The 18,902-nt window shown below is 41.5% G+C and overlaps 1 protein-coding gene and 1 pseudogene across 5 annotated transcripts; both read left to right on the plus strand.

Moving 5' to 3' along the window:
- The first annotated feature begins 545 nt into the window (after window positions 1-545).
- TMEM220 (transmembrane protein 220) lies at window positions 546-16,638 on the plus strand. Of its 5 annotated transcripts, none has more exons than XM_010379583.2 (6): window positions 546-760; window positions 1,496-1,525; window positions 4,589-4,649; window positions 5,722-5,845; window positions 7,828-7,887; window positions 16,475-16,638. In XM_010379583.2, exons 1-6 carry the CDS (start codon window positions 689-691, stop codon window positions 16,608-16,610), a joined length of 483 nt encoding a protein of 160 aa, XP_010377885.1. In that variant the 5' UTR covers window positions 546-688; the 3' UTR covers window positions 16,611-16,638. The 5 variants fall into 5 exon arrangements, with proteins under 5 accessions (XP_010377885.1, XP_030778762.1, XP_030778760.1 ...); XM_030922902.1 differs by lacking the exons at window positions 1,496-1,525; window positions 16,475-16,638 and adding exons at window positions 9,011-9,012; window positions 9,521-9,615; XM_030922900.1 differs by lacking the exon at window positions 7,828-7,887.
- LOC115894766 lies at window positions 14,180-16,465 on the plus strand (annotated as a pseudogene).
- Window positions 16,639-18,902: the final 2,264 nt, after the last annotated feature.

The following is an 18,902-nucleotide window of genomic DNA, read 5'->3' on the forward strand; positions in this document are numbered from 1 at the left end:
AGCAATTCTCCTGCCTCAGCCTCCTGAGTAGCTGAGATTACAGGCTCCCGCCACCACGCCCGACTAATTTTTTTTGTATTTTTAGTAGAGACGGGGGTTTCACCATGTTGGCCAGACTGGTCTCGAACTCCTGACCTCAGGTGATCCGCCCACCTCGGCCTGCCACAGTGCTGGGATTACAGGTGTGAGCCACTGCGCCCGACCCTTTCTTTCTTTCTCGCGGGTCACTGCGCCCGGCCCTTTCTTTCTTTCCTTCTTTCTTTCTTTCTCTTTCTTCCTCTCTTCCCTCCCCCCCTCCCTCCCGCCTGCCTGCCTTCCATTTTTCCTTCTTTTTTCTTTTATATGAGGAAGGTAGCTTTAGTGAAAACAGGCTTTGGAGTTGAACCTATATGGGTTCAAATTCCACTTCTGTCCACCACCGAGACCTGCACTCCGGGTGGGACTCGCTTTCCCATCTGCGAAACGGGGACGGCGCCGCCTACACCCCGCGGCGTTCGGGGCGGGCTGAATGGGACGCGGAGTACTGGCTCCAGCCACGCCCTTCGCTCCCCACCCCCGGCGCCGAGCGACTGCCTAGGCAGAGCCCCCAGGGGACCGAAACCGGGGCGGGGAGTCCGTCCCTCCGCGGAAGGAGGGAGCCGGTCCGTACCAGGCAGGAGTCGCCGCCCCGCGCCGCGCTCCCCGAGCCATGGCGCCGGCCCTATGGCGGGCCTGCAACGGGCTCATGGCCGCCTTCTTCGCCCTGGCGGCCTACGTGCAGGTCAGGCGGCCGCGGTGTGGGGGGGGACCCGCCCGGCTCCCAGCTCCGCCCCCTGGCGTAGCGGGTCGTGTAACTGACTAGCCCGCAGAGTCTCAGGGGCGCACGGTTTATGGGGAGGATGGGACTTGGGGTTTCTGCTGAGGGAGCCCCCACTTTCTCCCCCGTCTAAGAGACGTGGATGTGTTCATGGAAGCGAGTCCCACACCCGGGCTCACACCCTGGAAGGGGCTGGTTCCGCGCGTGGAACTTCCCAGGGGACTTCAGCAGAAGCGGCCCTGGCCCCTGCCTTAACGTCCAGCCCGCGGACGACACTGGACACATCTCAGGGCCTAGGAGATGAAGCAGAACAAAACCCTTTATAGCATCATTAAACTTTCTACTCGGCTTGGGGACCCCCTTCATAGTAATTTCCCTCATTTCTTGAGACTGGTTGGGGGTGGGGGTGGAGGGCCATTAAAATACCCATTCTGGGTTTGGCAAGTCTTCTCCAGAGCCCCTGTGAAGGCTTTTCAAAAATGTATGGATGCCTGTTAAAAACATCTGTTGTGTCAGTCACAAATACCTTCACCCACTCTCATCTGCTGGATTATATCCTGTTCAGATTTTGTATCCTCGACACCTATTGCAGTGTCTGGCACTTAACAAATTAATTTTTAAAAGTACTTAACAAATGAATTTAAAAGGAATGGAACAGCACAGGATGTCTGCTAACACTTCTGTGTTCTGACGTTCCAGGTAAATGATCCAGATGCAGAGCTGTGGGTGGTGAGTATGAGCCGCTTCCAGGATTTCCTCCGTTTGGAAGAATTGGGGAATGGCACAAAACACACGGGTTTGTCTTTACCCCTCCTCCCTGCTTAATTTTCTTAGAAACTTAAAAATCAAACCCTTGGTAAGCTCTTTTTCCTAAAATATTAGTACGCAGGATCAGAGTTCTAATGTAATGTGTGTGTGAATTTCAAACTTTCTGGAAACAGGTCTTTCTGCAGTATTCCCTTTGGTTAGATGGCCCAGCTGAGGACACTTTCTTGAGGACCTAGAGTAGGCCTCTCAAGACCAGTTGAACCATTCCTTTGGGTTTCTAGCCAGACACTCAATGCAAAGCTTTGACTGGGAAATAGCAGGCTTAAGTTCTGTTGTTCTGCTAATTCAGTGACTTAACATTTCTAGAAAGTATTAACTCCTGGCTGGGCAAGGTGGCTCACGCTTGCAATCTCAGCACTCTGGGAGGCCGAAGTGGGTGGATCACTTGAGATCAGGAGTTCCAGACCAGCCTGGGCAACATGGTGAAACCCCATCTCCACCAAAAAATACAAACATTAGCCGGGCGTGGTGGCATGCTCCTGTAGTCCCCAGCTGCTTGGGAGGCTGAAGCAGGAGAATTGCTTGAACCCAGGAGGCAGAGTTGCCGTGTGCTGAGATCATGCCACTGCACTCCAGCCTGGGTGACAGAGTGAGACTCCATCTCAAAAAAAAAAAAAAAAAAAAAAAGAAAGTATTAAATCCTGTAAAACCTACAGTCTTCATATAAGCAATGCTCTGATTTGAACCATTTGGAGGAGGGGGACATTGTCCCATACATCTTCTAAATATCTTTTGTTTGTTCGTTTGTTTTTTGAGATGGAGTTTCGCTCTTGTTGCCCAGGTTGGAGTGCAATGGCGCGATCTCCGCTCACCGCAACCTCCGCCTCCCTGTTCAAGCGATTCTCCTGCCTCAGCCTCCTGAGTAGCTGGGATTACAGGCATGTGCCACCATGCCTGGCTAATTTTGTATTTTTACTAGAGACAGGGTTTCTCCATGGTAGTCAGGCTGGTCTTGATCTCTTGACCTCAGGTGATCCACCTGCCTCAGCTTCCCAAAGTGCTGGGATTACAGGCATGAGCCACCGTGCCCGGTTCTATCTTTTATCTTCTAAAATATCTGAATTTTGCCCAGTTTCTCAATATAGATACACAAGACCGTGCAGTATCACCAAGGGGATGATTCTTAGACTTTAGAATAATACTGACAGAGGAGCAACAAGGATGATGGTATTTGGAATTATAACACAAAATTCTGTCTAGGTTTTGTTTTTTTAGTGCAGTAAAACCACATTCTGATATTTGCTATCCAGATCACTATGCCTCTGAATCAAATCAAACTGCCTTTGCCTTGGCACCCTGGTCCATATCTTGAATTCCAAATATTATTTCCCTGAAGACAAGTCTCAGGCATCCAGCTGAATGGTGAATTTCCAAAAGACTGCTGCGTATATTCACCTGCATGTCACACTGCTCCTCAGATATGCCCAAGGACCTACCTAGCATCTTTCCCTCCAAAATCTACTTCTCCTGACTCACCCATTTCTGTTATCAGCAGAATCATTCTTGGAGTCGTCCTTGTTTAGAATCTCAGTCATCTTTAACATCCCTCTGTTCCTTACCACTGCCTTGGAGAGCCCCTCAAAACACAAAATAAATTTGAGCCAGGCATGGTGGCATGCACCTGTAGTCCCAGTTACTCAGGAGGCTGAGGCAGGAGGATTGCTCGAGCCCAGGAGCTCGAGGCCAGCCTGTGCAACATAGCGAGACCTTCATCTCTAAAAAATTAATTAGTCTGGGCACGGTGGCTCATGCCTGTAATCCCAGCACTTTGGTAGGCTGAGGTGGATGGATCACCTGAGGTCGGGAGTTCGAGACCAGCCTGACCAACATGGAGAAACCCCGACTCTACTTAAAAAAATACAAAATTAGCCGGACGTGGTGGCGCATGCCTGTAATCCAGGCTACTTGGGAGGCTGAGGCAGGAGAATTGCTTGAACCCAGGAGGCAGAGGTTGCCATGAGCCGAGATTGCGCCATTGCACTCCAGCCTGGGCAACAAGAGTGAAACTCCATCTCAAAAAAATAAATAAATAAAATAATTAAACAATCTAGGTCTAATTGGTTATCTACATAGTACCTGCACATTTTATCTTTCACTCATGCTCAGATGATATAATAGGAAGAATAGACCCCACTTCCCCATAGACATCCTCCCTCATTCACAGTTCAGCCCTCCACTGTCTCCCGCATGGACCCCTGGCACCTGCCTTAACGTCTTCTTCTGACATAAGCACAGAAATTGATGTGATTAAACGGCTACATTGCTCAGAAAGTCCCCATCCTTCTTAGAAACCCACCCATCCTACTTGCTCCCCGCCAACAACACATGCACACCCAATAGTAAGTTTGGCTAGAGCCTGCTTGCTATGAACGAGGCTTAGGAATAGGGCCTCCTTAGGGCCAGACTTCTCATTTCCAAACAACTTATCAGCAGTTTCCAAAATGAAGACTCTGACCTTATTACTGGGCACAGTTGATTGTGAATGCATTATTAGAAAACTTTCTGTGGTCTCAAAGAGATGCAGTACTGGCCTGGATGGTCCATTGGGTCCAAACCAGCAGGGCCATCTAGCATCGTGGCTGCTTCTGCCCTACTTTTCAAAGAACATTTTCTTTTGTGCAAGTGGGGAAAGGCCATTTGAGCATGAAAGTTGCTTGGGAGAGACTGGAAAGTCAGTGTGTCTTAAGACCCAAACCCTATGCTCAGTGCTAGAGCTCGAAGGTAAATGAGCTTCTGGAATAGCCTATAGTCTAGGAGGAAGGTAGATAAAATTGCAGGCAGGCATGGTAAGTGCCACAAAAGCAGAGTCTACCACCTTGTCAATCTCCATTGAAACCTAGAGGCAAATCATGGAGAACAACAGCCACTGATCTCATCTTTCTTTACTTCCTACATATCTCTGAACATCTCATATATTGGGCATACATCTTCACTCACGTAATTTCCTCCCTTTTTTGCTAACAGGTGGTGTACACAATCCCTGCAGTACTGACCCTGCTTGTTGGACTTAACCCTCAAATCACAGGTATAAGCCTTGCATTCTAAATGGAGAGACAGCAAATCGGATTTCCTCGTGATAACGAGGGTCTATCTGCCCAACTCCCAGGAGTAAAACGGGGCTCTCTAGACCTTTCTTCTCTTTTCTGTTAATAAGAGGGGCTAATTCTAATCATCCTTACCCACCTTCAGGAAAACGTCAGAAGGATCTGCTATAAAACAGCGTCTTCTGTTTTACAGAATCGACAGGACAGATTCTTCTTCACTTTCTTTAAAATCGTTTCTCCTACTGGGGCTCAAATGTTCTCAGGGGCCTTAGAATAAAGACTAATGAGTCTCACCTTGGTGGGGAAAATTCCCTAGATGCCTGGGCTCCCTGTATGGAGATGTACGGAGCTAGAATTCCGTCTGCATCTTTAAGGTAGATCAGTTAGGGCCTCTTTAGATACAAGCTAGAAAAAGAACTCAAATGTGCTATGAGCTAAGAAGAAAAGGCATTGGTCCAGTTTACTGAAAAAGGTGAGGGGTGGTGCTGGCTTTAGGCTGGTGGACTCAGAACTTTTAACTTCTCTCCACCTCTCAGTTCCACCATCTGTCATGCTAACTTCACTCTTGGGCTCCACACAGTGGCCCTGCAGCCCCTGTTCACATCTTCGCGATACCACGTCCAATGGATATGGACTGTTTCTTCACTCTACCAAAGTCTCAGAATGCAGTTGCTGGCTCTGATTGCTTGTCTGTTTGTGCTGATCCAAATCACTGTGGCTGAGGAGATAACATGCATTGATTGACCTAGCCAAAGTCCAGTTTGCTGGGAAACATGGACTGGGAGTGTGGACATGGTGGATCCCCAGAGAAAATAAGGGTAATCGTCTTAGGAAGGGGAGCTGCTGAGCAACCCAAACAAGAAATGGCCACTGAAGTTTATAATTAGTGCTATGACCTCTGTGTTGTCCTAAAAAAAAAAAAAAAGGGCGATGGGGGTGAGGGGGTCTGAATGTCTTTTCTGAAAGCAGACTATGGCAAAACATACAAAAAGATCATTTATTTTCTGTGGGCTGTGATTCCATGATTAACAACATCAGGACGTCTATTTTTAGGTAATGTTATTTGGAAAAGTATCTCTGCAATACACATACTCTTTTGTATGGTGTGGGCTGTTGGCTTGGCGTACTACCTCTTGCATCATACACAACAGAACATCTTACATGAGGAAGAAGGCAGGTGAGCGGTGACGTTTGCCCTGTGGAGGGATAGAACTGTGGGCTGGAACTGAGGAATCTTGTTTGCAACAGCCCATCTGAGCACAATGGTAACTCAATTCCCCCAATGTACCCTGTGGAGCAGGGAAGGTATTATCTTCTTTATATGCTGATGAAACTGAGGAAATAATGGAGCTGGGATTCAAACCCAGCCCCATCTATCAGACTTCATTATCACTGCTACTGGCAGTCATTACATATTATATTATATTACTGTCAGGCCATTGGACTTTGGCCCCCTTGTAACTAGCAAGGGTATTATACAGTAATACTCAGTCCGATCTAATATGGTGATAACTCTGTCAGCCTCTGATTCAGTTCTGGTTTAAGGCAGAATCTTATCTACAAGTATGATCAGCCATCTCAGAGGTCAGTACTTTTTTTTTTTTTGGAAACAGACACTTGCTCTGTCGCCCAGGCTGGAGTGCAGTGGCATGATCTCTGCTCACTGCAACCTCTGTCTCCCAGGTTCAAGCTATTCTTCTGCCTCAGCCTCCTGAGTAGCTGGGATTACAGGTGTGCACCACCACGGCCAGCTAATTTTTGTATCTTTAGTAGATACAGGGTTTCATCATGTTGGTCAGGCTGGTCTTGAACTTCTGACCTCATGATCCACCCTCCTTGGCCTCCCAAAGTGCTGGGATTACAGACATGAGCCACCGTGCCCAGCCTAGAGATCAGTACTTTAAGTCAACCTGTTAGACTTGCCCTGGTATGTCTTGTGTGTCATTTCCTTGTCATGACCACTTGCTCCTGTGTTATCACTTCTTCCTTTGCTTCCTCCCACCCTTGTCTCCGAGGACTTATTAATAGAGCCTTTCCTTTCTTTTCTACTTCTGCTGACATCTGCCAACAACAAAATTCATGGACCTGTAAGTTAAACATCACTGAAAAGGTGCTTCTTTGTTATAACCCCCAATCTTCAGAACACTGGAGGGCCAATCTATAGGTCGGGTCTGTAGATGAGAATGTAGACCAAATGGGTTAAATGGCTTCCAGCATGAAGCCCATGGGTGATAGTGAACTCAGGGTGGGGCTTCTAGTGTACTATTGCTGAAGTGACTGTTTTTTATTCTATATAAAAGATATGTGTATCTAATACATATATATAGAAGCATATACCCACCCCCAAATTATTAGTCTGATTTGTACTACAAATCATTCCTCTCCCCTAAGAAGCGACCCAATCTCTTGTAGTATATACACAGATTACGTATTGGTTTGGGCTCATTCTGCCTCACACTGAAGCCTCTTTAAAAATGTAAAAGTATTGGCCGGGCGCAGTGGCTCACGCCTGTAATCCCAGCACTTTGGGAGGCCGAGGCGGGCGGATCACGAGGTCAGGAGATCAAGACCATCCTGGCTAACACGGTGAAACCCCGTCTCTACTAAAAATACAAAAAATTAGCCGGGCCTGGTGGCAGGGGCCTGGAGTCCCAGCTACTCAGGAGGCTGAGGCAGGAGAATGGCGTGAACCTGTGAGGCGGAGCTTGCAGTGAGCCGAGATCGCACCACTGCACTCCAGCCTGGGTGACAGAGTGAGACTCCGTCTCAGAAAAAAAAAATGTAAAAGTATTAACTGATCAAATCTGGATTTTCTTAGTTGCACTGTTTCTTCCAGCGACCTGAAAAAAGTGATATTATCTGTGGATTTTTAAAAATATTCATTTCATTTTGGGGAGATCCACTTATAAATCAGGGCACGGTCAGGGATCTCATATCTGCCTTTTAAGATGAAATGTATTTTCATACAAGGCTTTAAAATTATCTGAAAAAAGGAATGTATGAATCATGGTCAAACTTGAAAATACTCCATCGATGCCATAGATCTTGAGGGAGAGTCACTTGATCAGAATGCGCTATCAAATGGTCCTGGAGAGAATGTGATGATATCCATCTCACTTGTAGCCACTTCCAAAATCTGAAATGTATGCCCTTTTATAGGGAGCTGTGTGGTCTGGTGATTATTACAGCATGGATTATCCTGTGCCACAGTTCCTCAAAGTAAGTATTCAACTCATTAGTTAAAATCACATCTTCACTTTGGGAGGCCGAGGCAGGCAGATCATGAGGTCAGAAGATCGAGACCATCCTGGCCAATGTGGTGAAACCCCGTCTCTACTAAAATACAAAAAATTAGCCTGGCGTGGTGGCGGGCGCCTGTAGTCCCAGCTACTCAGGAGGCTGAGGCAGGAGAATCACTTGAACCCGGGAGACAGAGTTTGCAGTGAGCTTTAATCACGCCACTGTACTCCGGCCTGGGTGACAGAGCAAGACTATGTCTCAAAGGAAAAAAAAAAAAAGAAATCACATCTTCAAGGCTGATAAAATCAGGTAGTAAGTGAAAATACTGCCATACAAGTAAAAACAGGAATCTTTTGAAAGAAATCTTCCCTTTTCTTAAGGGAAGTTAATAATAGTTGATTTAAAGTGTCATGGTCACTCTTGTCCACAAAAACCATAGTTTTCTACAAGGCCCACTGTAGTCATGGGCAGTTGTCAGTCTAAAGGGTGTTCTTCAGGGTGAAGGAAAATGATCTCAGAAGGAAACTTAGAGATTCAGGAAAGAATGAAGAGCAAAGACAATATAAATGCATGTGTACATATCAGTGAATATTAACTAATTAAACGTATACAGAATAGAAATACACGACAACAGTGGCATAAAAGCTGGAAAAGAGTAAATGGAGTTTAAGCCTTCTAAGGTCCTTTAATTGTGTGAGACGAGGTAAAAGTATCCATTTATATTAGATTTTGATAAGTCAAGGATTCATGTTGTAATTGTTAGGGTAACCAGTGAGCATTAAAATGAGTACAGAAGGCAGGAGAAGGGGAAACAGAAACAATGGAACAAATAGGAAGCGTGTGTTAAGATACAGATTTAAACGCAAAGATATCAGAAATTACATTAAATGTAAAGGTAAAGATTTCAGTTAAGAGTCAAAGAATTTTAAAGTATATAAAAAGATTAAAAACCCAACTCTAGGCCAGGCGAGGTGGCTCACACCTGTAATCTCAGCACTTTGGGAGGCTGAGGCGGGCAGATCACCTGAGATCAGGAGTTCGAGACCAGCCTGGCCAACATGGCGAAATCCCATCTCTACTAAAAATAAAAAAAATTAGCCAGGTGTGGTGGCGGTCACCTGTAATCCCAGCTACTCGGGAGGCTGAGGCAAGAGAATCGCTTGAACCCGGGAGTCAGAGGTTGCAGTGAGCTGAGATAGTGCTATTGCACTCCAGCCTGTGCAACTCCATCTCAAAAAAAAAAAAAAAAAAAGACCCAGCTCTACACTGCTTACAAAAGACAACCCTTAACTATACTGATATAAAAAGATTTAAAGTCAAAAGATGAAAAAAATTACAAACACCAGCCAAATGAAATACAGTATTGCAATTTTAACAACAAAGTAGAATTTAAGGCAATTATTGGCGAAAAACAACTTTTTGTGAATATTTTTAATTTTTTTGTTTTAACTTTTTACTGTGAATTTTCAAACATATATAAAAGCAGAGAGACTAATATAGTGAATCAGATGTACTCATCACCCAGCTTCAACGATTATTGGTATATCCAATCTTGTTTTATCTAAACCTTATCCACGCCACACTGGCAAACTTTTTTTTTTTTTTTTTTGAGACAGTCTCGCTCTGTTGCCCAGATTGGGATGCAGTGGTGCCATCTCAGCTCACTGCTACCTCTGCCTCCCAGGTTCAAGTGATTCTCCTGCCTGAGCCTCCCGAGTAGCTGGGATTACAGGTATGCGCCACCACACCCAACTCATTTTTGTGTTTTAAGTAGAGACGGGGTTTCACCATGTTGGCCAGGCTGGTCTTGAACTCCTGACCTCAAGTGATCCACCTGCCTCCGCCTCCCAAAGTGCTGGGATTACAGGTGTGAGCCACTGTGCCTGGCTTGCTAAAGTATTTTGAAATAAATCACAGACATCACATTGTTTCCTTTGTATGTCAGAATGTATCTCTAAAAGATAAGCACTTAAAAACTAACCACTCTTCCATGATCATACAAAAAATGAAGGAATAACTTCAGTATTGTGAGTTTTAAATGTCTGTCCTTCTGCACCTTATGTTTCCTATAAATTGGTGGTTAGATCTAGAGGCTTGACCAGATTCTGGTATTATTGACTACTTCATGTTAAGTACTTCACTACTTCATGTTAAGTAATGGTGTTATGTACTCCCATCATAATATACCTAACACCTAGCTGCTTATCTGTGACGTTAATAGCCTTTGATGAGTATTGCCTAAATCCATTAGTTGATTTTGGTTGCAAAACTGTGATATTCTAATTATAATATATCACTACTTATTAGCTGGAAAACTTCCATAAAGAAAAATGTCCACTTATTTGTCCTTTGGCCACGCCAGGGTACAGATCATCAGAAGAAAGTGAAATGAAAAGCAGCTGATTCTCTCCCTTAGTTACCAGTTTTCTTTTTATTTGAGACAAAGTACTCACTCTGTCGCCCAGACTGGAGTCCAGTGGCAAGATCTTGGCTCACTGCAACTGCAACCTCCGCCTCCCGGGTTCAAGTGATTCTTCCTGCCTCAGCCTCCTGAGTAGCTGAGACTACAGGTGTGTGCCGTCATGCCTGGCTAATTTTTGTATTTTAGTAGAGGCAGGGTTTGGCAATGTTGGCCAGGCTGGTATCGAACTCCTGACCTCAGGTGATCCACCCACCTCAGCCTCCTGAAGTGCTGGGATTACAGGTATGAGCCCACTGTGCCCGGCCTAGTTACCAGTTTTTAAAATGTATTGTTTCTTACCTGGGCATCCTCCAAAGGTGACCAATGAGTTTTGTTACTTTATTTCTTTGTTTAGTACCATTAAAAAGTTATGGATGTAAACATATTTTTCTTTTTCTTTTTCTTTTTCTTTTTTGAGACAGAGTCTCCTTCTGTCACCCGGCTGGAGTGCAGTGGCACGATCTCGAAGTCACTGCAACCGCTGCTTCATGAGTTCAAGCAATTCTCCTGCCTCAGCCTCCTGAGTAGCTAGGATTACAGGCATGCACCACCATGCCCAGCTAATTTTTGTATTTTTAGTAGAGACGGGGTTTCATCATGTTGGCCAGCCTGATCTGGAACTCCTGACCTCAGGCGATCTGCCCACCTTGGTCTCCCAAAGTTCTGGGATTACAGGCATGAGCCACCGCGCCCAGCTGATTTAAACATATGTGATGTGTTTCAGTCCATGACAGTTATTGTCTTTATTGATGCTCAGACTGTCCCATTTTTGACCAGTGCCACTTATTCAGGTTTGCTCCTGAATTCTTTCTGACGTGACCCTAGTAAACCTTTGATAGCTTCCTTGCTTTCTGGTATGACAAGATGTTCCAGGAGCATGTTATACCCAGGATCATGTTTTGGGCCACAGACCTGGAATCAACAGTGTTTGCAATGTTTATGAATTTATATATATATGTCATAAATGTATATGCATAGATACATATATACATGTACACATATACACTTAAAATATAAGTTGATCCTAACTACTAAAATTCAGAAATACCAGTTCTCATTAACCTTATTGGACATTTTATATCTGTATCTCCTTTTAATCATGGCAAAACCTCTAGTCTCAGTGACCTCAATATAATCACCCATTTGATTTATTCTGCAATACAAACGCAAACTCAAAATAATAATATGACTACCAAAAACAGGTTCTTTTGTTTGTTTTTGTTATTAAGGTATAACCTACTAAGGGATGTACACTCAAATTACTGGGTGTAGTTGTTCTGTATGCTAATGCCACCAAGTGAATACACAGTTAGGTTCATTTATTTCTAGGGCTAATTGTATTGAAAATATATTGATATTATTTTATAATTATGTAAAATATCTATGTGGCTCAAAAGTCGAATCTATAAAATAAGATATATTAAAAGAAATCTAGCTTGTCCATCCCCCGGACCCTATGTCTTCACTTTCCCTATGGGGGAAACTTTTTTCAGTTTTATAGTTTATCCTTCCACGATTTCTCAGTGGAGCACATGTGTGACAGTTGTATTCCTGCTTATCTTAGGTAACTGGCAGTGTATTGTACACAGTTGTATCCCACTTGCTTTTCCAGTTCCTGCATCCTGGAGATCATTCTATAGTATAGAAAAACTTTTCTTACTCTGCTGATGGCTCCATAGCTTAATCAACCAGTCCTCTACTATTTAGATAGTACCCAGGCTTTTGCTATTAAAAATAGTGCTGCAATTAATAGCCATATGCATATATCTAACATATTTTTACCAGCGTGTCTTTGAGATGAATTCCTGGAAGTGAGAGGTGCTGGGTCAAAGTGTAATTGCATAGTTAATATTTCTATATACTCCCAAATTCCCCTCCAGATGGCTCTTCTATTTTGCATCCCCACCAGCCATGGCTAACAGTGTCTGTTTCCCCATAGCCTTGCCAACAGAGTACATTATCAAAATCGTGAATTTTTACTAATTGGATAGTTGAGAAAGGGGTAGTTTTACCTTGCATTTCTCTTATTAAGAGCAAAAGTGAACACATTTTCATATGGTTAAGAGCCATTTATATTTCTTTTTCTATAAAAATCTTGGTATATCTCTGAGCAATGTAGGTTTAACCTGATTCTAAGGTTGCTGGTCTTCTCTATTTTTAGAAGCTCTATCTGTGATGTAAGCTGAAAATATTTCTTTGCAGCTTGTTATTTTCCTTTAACTTTGCTTATGCAAAGTATACTTTGCCATGAAAAAGTCTTTTGTTGTTGTTTTTTTCATGTAATTGTATTTATCCGTCCTTTTCCTTATTGCTTCTGGATTTGGAGTCACAGTTAGGAAAACCTTCTCTCTCTCGGGTTGTAAAGTAACTTACCTAAGTTTTCTTCTAATACCTGCATGGTTTCATTTATACATTTAAATATTTGATCTGTTTAGAATTTATCCTGGTGTAATGGTATGAAGAACAGGTCTAATTTTATATTTTTCTATGTGGCTACCTGGTTATCTCAACACCACTTGTTAGAAAGTAGATTTAAGATGCCGAAGGAAGACACTTTTCAATGACAAAAGGTTCAGTTCATCAAGAAGATATAACAGTGCTAAATTTCTATGGACCTAATAACATAGCCACCAAATAAATACAACAAAAAATGACAGAACTAAGAGGAAAAATGGAAAAAGCCACAATCATCTTGGGAGACTAACACACTTCTCTCAGTTAGTAACAAACAAACACAAAAAAGAAAAATAACGATATAAAAGATTTTAACCACACAATAAACCGAGAATGGAAGGATACACATTCTTTTCAAGTGCACATTCAGTATTTTAGAAAAAGACTGTATGTTTGGCCATGAAATAAGTACCAACAAATTTCAAAGGACTGAAATCCTACAGAGTATGTTATTTGACCACAGTGCAATGAAACTAGAAATCATTAACAAAAAGATAATTAGGCAATTCCTGTATATTTGGAAGTTAGGAAATACACTTTCAAATAACACTTGGGTCAAAGAAGAAATCACAACGGAAATTAGAAAATATTTTGAAGTGAATAAGGTAAATACTACGTATCAAAATGTGTGAGATGCAGCTAAAAATCTTGCTTAGAGGGAAACATATAGCCATAAGTACATTTTTTTTAAGCTTCCAGCAAGTTAGGAATTTTTCATTTCAAGAAGTTAGGAAAAGAACAGCAAGTTAAACCCCAAAGAAACAAGAAGAAAATAAACATAAAAGCAGAAGTCAGTGAAATAAGAAAATCAACATAAAAATAGAGAATTAACAAAGTCAAATATTGATTCTCTAAAATGATTTATAACATTGATAAGCCTTGACAAGACATAAAGGAAAAAAGCGTGAGGAAATACAAATAACAAATATCAGGAATAAAAAAGAGAATACTACTGTATATCTAATAAGTATTGTAAAAATCATACGTGGATATTATGAAGAACTTTACACCAATAAATTTGAAAATATAGACAAATTTCTTGAAAAAATACAGTTTACCAACATTTACACAAGAAGAAATACTCAGAACTAGTCCCATAACTATTAAAGAAATTGAGTTCATAGGGCCGGGCGCGGTGGCTCACGCCTGTAATCCCAGCACTTTGGGAGGCTGAGGTGGGCGGATCACGAGGTCAGGAGATAGAGACCATCCTGGCTAACACGGTGAAACCCCAGTCTCTACTAAAAATACAAAAAATTAGTTGGGCGTGGTCGCAGGCGCCTGTAATCCCTAGCTACTCGGGAGGCTGAAGCAGGAGAATCACTTGAACCCAGGAGGTGGAGGTTGCAGTGAGCCAACATTGCGCCATTGCACTCCAGCCTGGGTGACAAGAACGAAACTCCTGTCTCAAAAAAAAAAAAAAAATGGAGTTCATAATTTAAATTTTTCCTAAAGGAAAACTCTAGACCTAGATGGCATAACTGGAGAAGTCTACCTAATATTTAAGGAAAAAAATAATACCAACTTTCAATAAATACTTCCAGAGAACAGAAAAAGAAGAAACACTTTCCAACTAATTTTCTGAGGACAGGTAACCTAAACTTGACAAGAACATGACAAAAAAATGAAATTACATGGCAGTCTCACTCATGAGCACAGATGGAAAACTAAACAACACATTAGCAAATCAAATCCTGCAATATATAACCCAACCACCAAGTTGGGTTTATTCTAGGAATGCAAAGTTAGTTTCACATTTAAAAAAACCAACCAATGTTTTCCACCACATTAATGGAATGAAAGAAGAGAATAACTATCTTCTAGATTCATACAGAAATAGCATTTCATAAAATTCAGTATCCATTCATGTTAAAAGCTCTCAGAAAATGGGCGTAGGAGGGAACTTAGCCTGACAGAAGAGATCCACACTGAAGCCTGAGACTTCATGGTGAACAGTTGAAAACTTTCCCTCTGAGATCAGGAATGAGATGAGGTTGGCCATATGGCCACTTGTACTCAATGCCATGCTAGCTATTGTCCCAGCTGGTAAAATAAGGCAAGAGAAATAAATAAAATGCCCGAGGATTGGACAAGAAGAAATAAAATTTTCATGATTTGTAGGTGATATGAATACATGTATAGAAAATAAAAAAGAATCTAAGAAATTATTAGAATAAGTGAGTTTTATATGATCACTGGATCAGGATACAAGAATTAACTGCATTTCTTTCAGCAAGTAACAGAAAGCGATAAAACAAAAAGTTAACATTTATAAAAACATTCAGAAAATCAACTCCCTAGGAATAAATCTAGCAGAGATATGCAAAATCTCTACGCATAAAACTATAACACATTATGGGAGAAATTGAAGAAGACCTAAATAATTGGAGGGCTAAACATATAATGACAAAAGGATGAATAAATAAAATGATAGAACAGTAGAATTTAGAAACGGATCTATACATATGTAGAGTTTAGACTTATGACAAAGATGGTATTTCAAGGTATCTAAGAAGGCAGTCTTATCAATAAATAGGCTTGGATAAATTCAATATCCATTTGGAAAAAAGTGAAACAACCTCTACTTCACAACTTTCATAAAAATCAATTCCAAGGGGATCACAGATCTATTATAAAAAAGCAAAACAGAGTGTCAGGTACAGACCGCGGAGGTGCGGCTTTCTCTTAGAAAAGTTCGGTCTCAGTTGTCTTTTGCAAGCCATCCGGAGTGACTTTTATCTACATTACTACATGGGGCACAAGAGCAAGTTCAGCCACGAGTTTCTGGAGTTTGAGTTCTGACCAGACGGGAAATTAAGATAAGGCAACAACAGCAATTGTAAGAATGATGTCATGATCAGAAAAGAGGCTTATGTACATAAAAGCGTGATGGAGGAACTGAAGAGTATAATTTATGACAGGGAAATTATCAAAGAGGATGATGCGTTATGGCCTCCTCCCAACCAAGTGGGCCGGCAGGAGCTTGAAATCATTATTGGAGATGAACACATTTCTTTTACAACATCAAAAATAAATTGGTTCCCTTATTGATGTCAATCAGTCCAAGGATCTGGAGGGCTTACGAGTATTTGATTATCTTGCCCAGGACCTGAAGTGTTTGGTCTTCAGTCTTACTGGATTACACTTCAAGATTAAACCAATCTAAATTGAATATTGGTGTGGACATGGCGGGGTGGGGGTAATTTTTAATTACCATTATCAAGAAAATTTTGTGTATATCAGGGCAGTATTTTTTAACAAACTATAAATGTCTTTAATAAATATGTGATTAAAAAACACTAAAACTTCTAGAGAATATACCTTCAAGACTTTGGTGAGGGAAATTCTTAAACAGAACACAAAAATCATTAGGAAAAGACCAACTTTAAGACTGTCAAATTAATCACTGACTTCCTCAAAAGACATCAAGTGGGACAAGGTATTTGTAACACATATAAACAAGGATTTATATTTAGCATATATATAATTAATTTCTATAAATCAATGAGTTATATTTCAATAAAACACCTGAGATGAGAACATACTAAAATGTAATTATGTGTTTTATCAATTCAGTCTTTATACTTGTTTTCAAAGCAATCCATAATTTTTATTGGACTTTTATTTACAATAATTTTTGTGTCTTTATAGGAATCCAGTTGGTGGAAGAATTCAATTGGCTATTGCCATTGTAATCACACTTTTCCCATTTATTTCATGGGTCTACATATATATTAACAAGGAAATGCGGTCCTCCTGGCCAACTCATTGCAAGACAGTAATTTAAATAAATTCAAGAACTTTGTTTTTAAAATATTTTCAATCAATTTTTTATGAACATTAGAGGAAAAAGCCAGGAGTTTATTTCAGGTAATTTGGGCTAACAGAGTTTTTTAAAACTCCAAATAACTTTTTAAGGGTGCGTATAATTCGACATAAGATTGGATGGGACAAGTAAGAGATGGTCTGATATTTTCTGGAAGACTTTCTGCAAGGTCTTGTGTCATAATGCAGTGGAAAAGGCTAGAGAATAGAAGTTTAAAAATATGAGTTCTAACTCAACTTTGTAACTATGTAATTTGGGCAAATATATAAACCTCCTGGTGGATATTTCTTTATAAAATAGGATTAATGCCAGATCTACTTACTTATACAGTAGCAAAGATCAATCTAGATAATGTAAGCATACTCTGAAGATATAAAGTATTCGGAAAGATTACGGAGGGCTGTCCATGATTAAAATAGAGGGGAGCAGGGATTGGGTAATATACTGAAATAGAAGTTCAAGAGAGGGCTATACCCCGATCTTTCTTTCTTTTTTTTTTTAAAGACAGTCTCACTCTGTTGCCCAGGCTGGAGTGCTGTGGCATGATCGTGGCTTACTGCAGTCTGGACCTCCCGGGGCTCAGGTGATCTCCTACCTCAGCCTCCCAAGGAGCTAGGACTACAGGTGTGCACCACCACGCCTGGCTAATTTTTTTTTAATTCGTCATAGAGACAGGGTTTCGCCATGCTGCCGAGGCTGGTCTTGAACTCCTGAGTTCAAGTGATCTGTCCACCTCGGCCTCTCAAAGTGCTGGGATTACAGGTGTGAGCCACCATACCTAGCCCAGCCCTAAACTAATCTTATCCAGATCTGGCACAGTGCAGTGAACTCAAGGAGAACTCTAGATGAACCAAATGAGCAGGCATGTCTTGGAAAGAAAGGGAAGCTAGATAGAATAAAGGAATTAGGGACCAATCAGGAAGGAAATAGGGAATACAAGTACCTTCTAAATGAGAAATAAGGTCAAAATCTATACACATTCTTTATAAATGGATGTCCAAAGTCAACCCTAGGGAGGAGAGGTTGTTTTTTTCATTTCCATTTTCATTTTAAAATGGGTATTTGATGATTAGAAAACTTAAACCATGTTTGGAACAACTTGGGTATTTGAATCTAACTTTCCAATTGCAAATTTTATGATACCTTAAATACAGATAAAGTATTTTCAATGACATTTTATTGTCCAAATGAGTGGGGCTTTAAATGTAAAAGACACTGGATTTTAAAGACGTGGGTAGAAAAAGAATGTAAAATATCTTTTGTACTGATTACATGTTGAAACAATATTTTGGCTATATTGGGTTAAATATACTGTTAAGTTGATTTTATCTGTTTCTGTTTACTTTTATTTACGTGGCTTACATTGCATTTCTGTTGGACAGTCCTATATTTAAGCATCTGGATGGCAACCTTTTTTATTTTTATTTTTTTGAGATGGAGTCTCACTCTATCGCCTAGGTTGGAGTGCAGTGGCCGGATCTCAGCTCACTGCCAGCTCCGCCTCCCGGGTTTACGCCATTCTCCTGCCTCAGCCTCCCGAGTAGCTGGGACTACAGGCACCCGCCACCATGCCTGGCTAGTTTTTTGTATTTTTTTGGTAGAGACGGGGTTTCACCGTGTTAGCCAGGATGGTCTCGATCTCCTGACCTCGTGATCCGCCCGTCTCGGCCTCCCAAAGTGCTGGGATTACAGGCTTGAGCCACCGCGCCCGGCCGATGGCAACTTTTTACATACGCAAGCATCAAACTCTGTGGTCAGATACCGTTTCGTCTGATCTAGGGAAGAGAGATCTGGGAAATACTTAACTCAAAAAGAACGAGTAGTACCTTCCACAGGTTAGGAGAGTGTAAATGAGTCTGGTAGTTTGTCTATTTTTATTGTCTTTATTACTACAGTAAATATTCTGTAAATATTTGTTAAAGGAGGTATGTGTATTTCATTTTTGCTATTGGCACAGTGGCCACCGAATGGTGAGAAATTGTCTAAGATTAAGACTTTAATGAGTAAAAAGGGAGAAAACAAATCTAGTTGATATTAAAACAGTCAAAGTGAAACTCAAGGGTCAGTAAAATACACATCAAGAATTTGAGTTTTCCAGTGTACATTTTGCTTACATACTTGTGGCTTTTATACCTCCTTTAGTATTAATTAACTACTGAAGTCACATGCAAAGAAACACTCATCTGCAAATTCCCTATGGTCTCTACCCATTGACCAAGTCATGTTTACTTCTGTGCTTAAAGACAGTCATGT

The sequence above is a fragment of the Rhinopithecus roxellana genome, chromosome 19 (genome assembly GCF_007565055.1).
Source record: "Rhinopithecus roxellana isolate Shanxi Qingling chromosome 19, ASM756505v1, whole genome shotgun sequence".
Lineage (NCBI taxonomy): Eukaryota > Metazoa > Chordata > Mammalia > Primates > Cercopithecidae > Rhinopithecus > Rhinopithecus roxellana.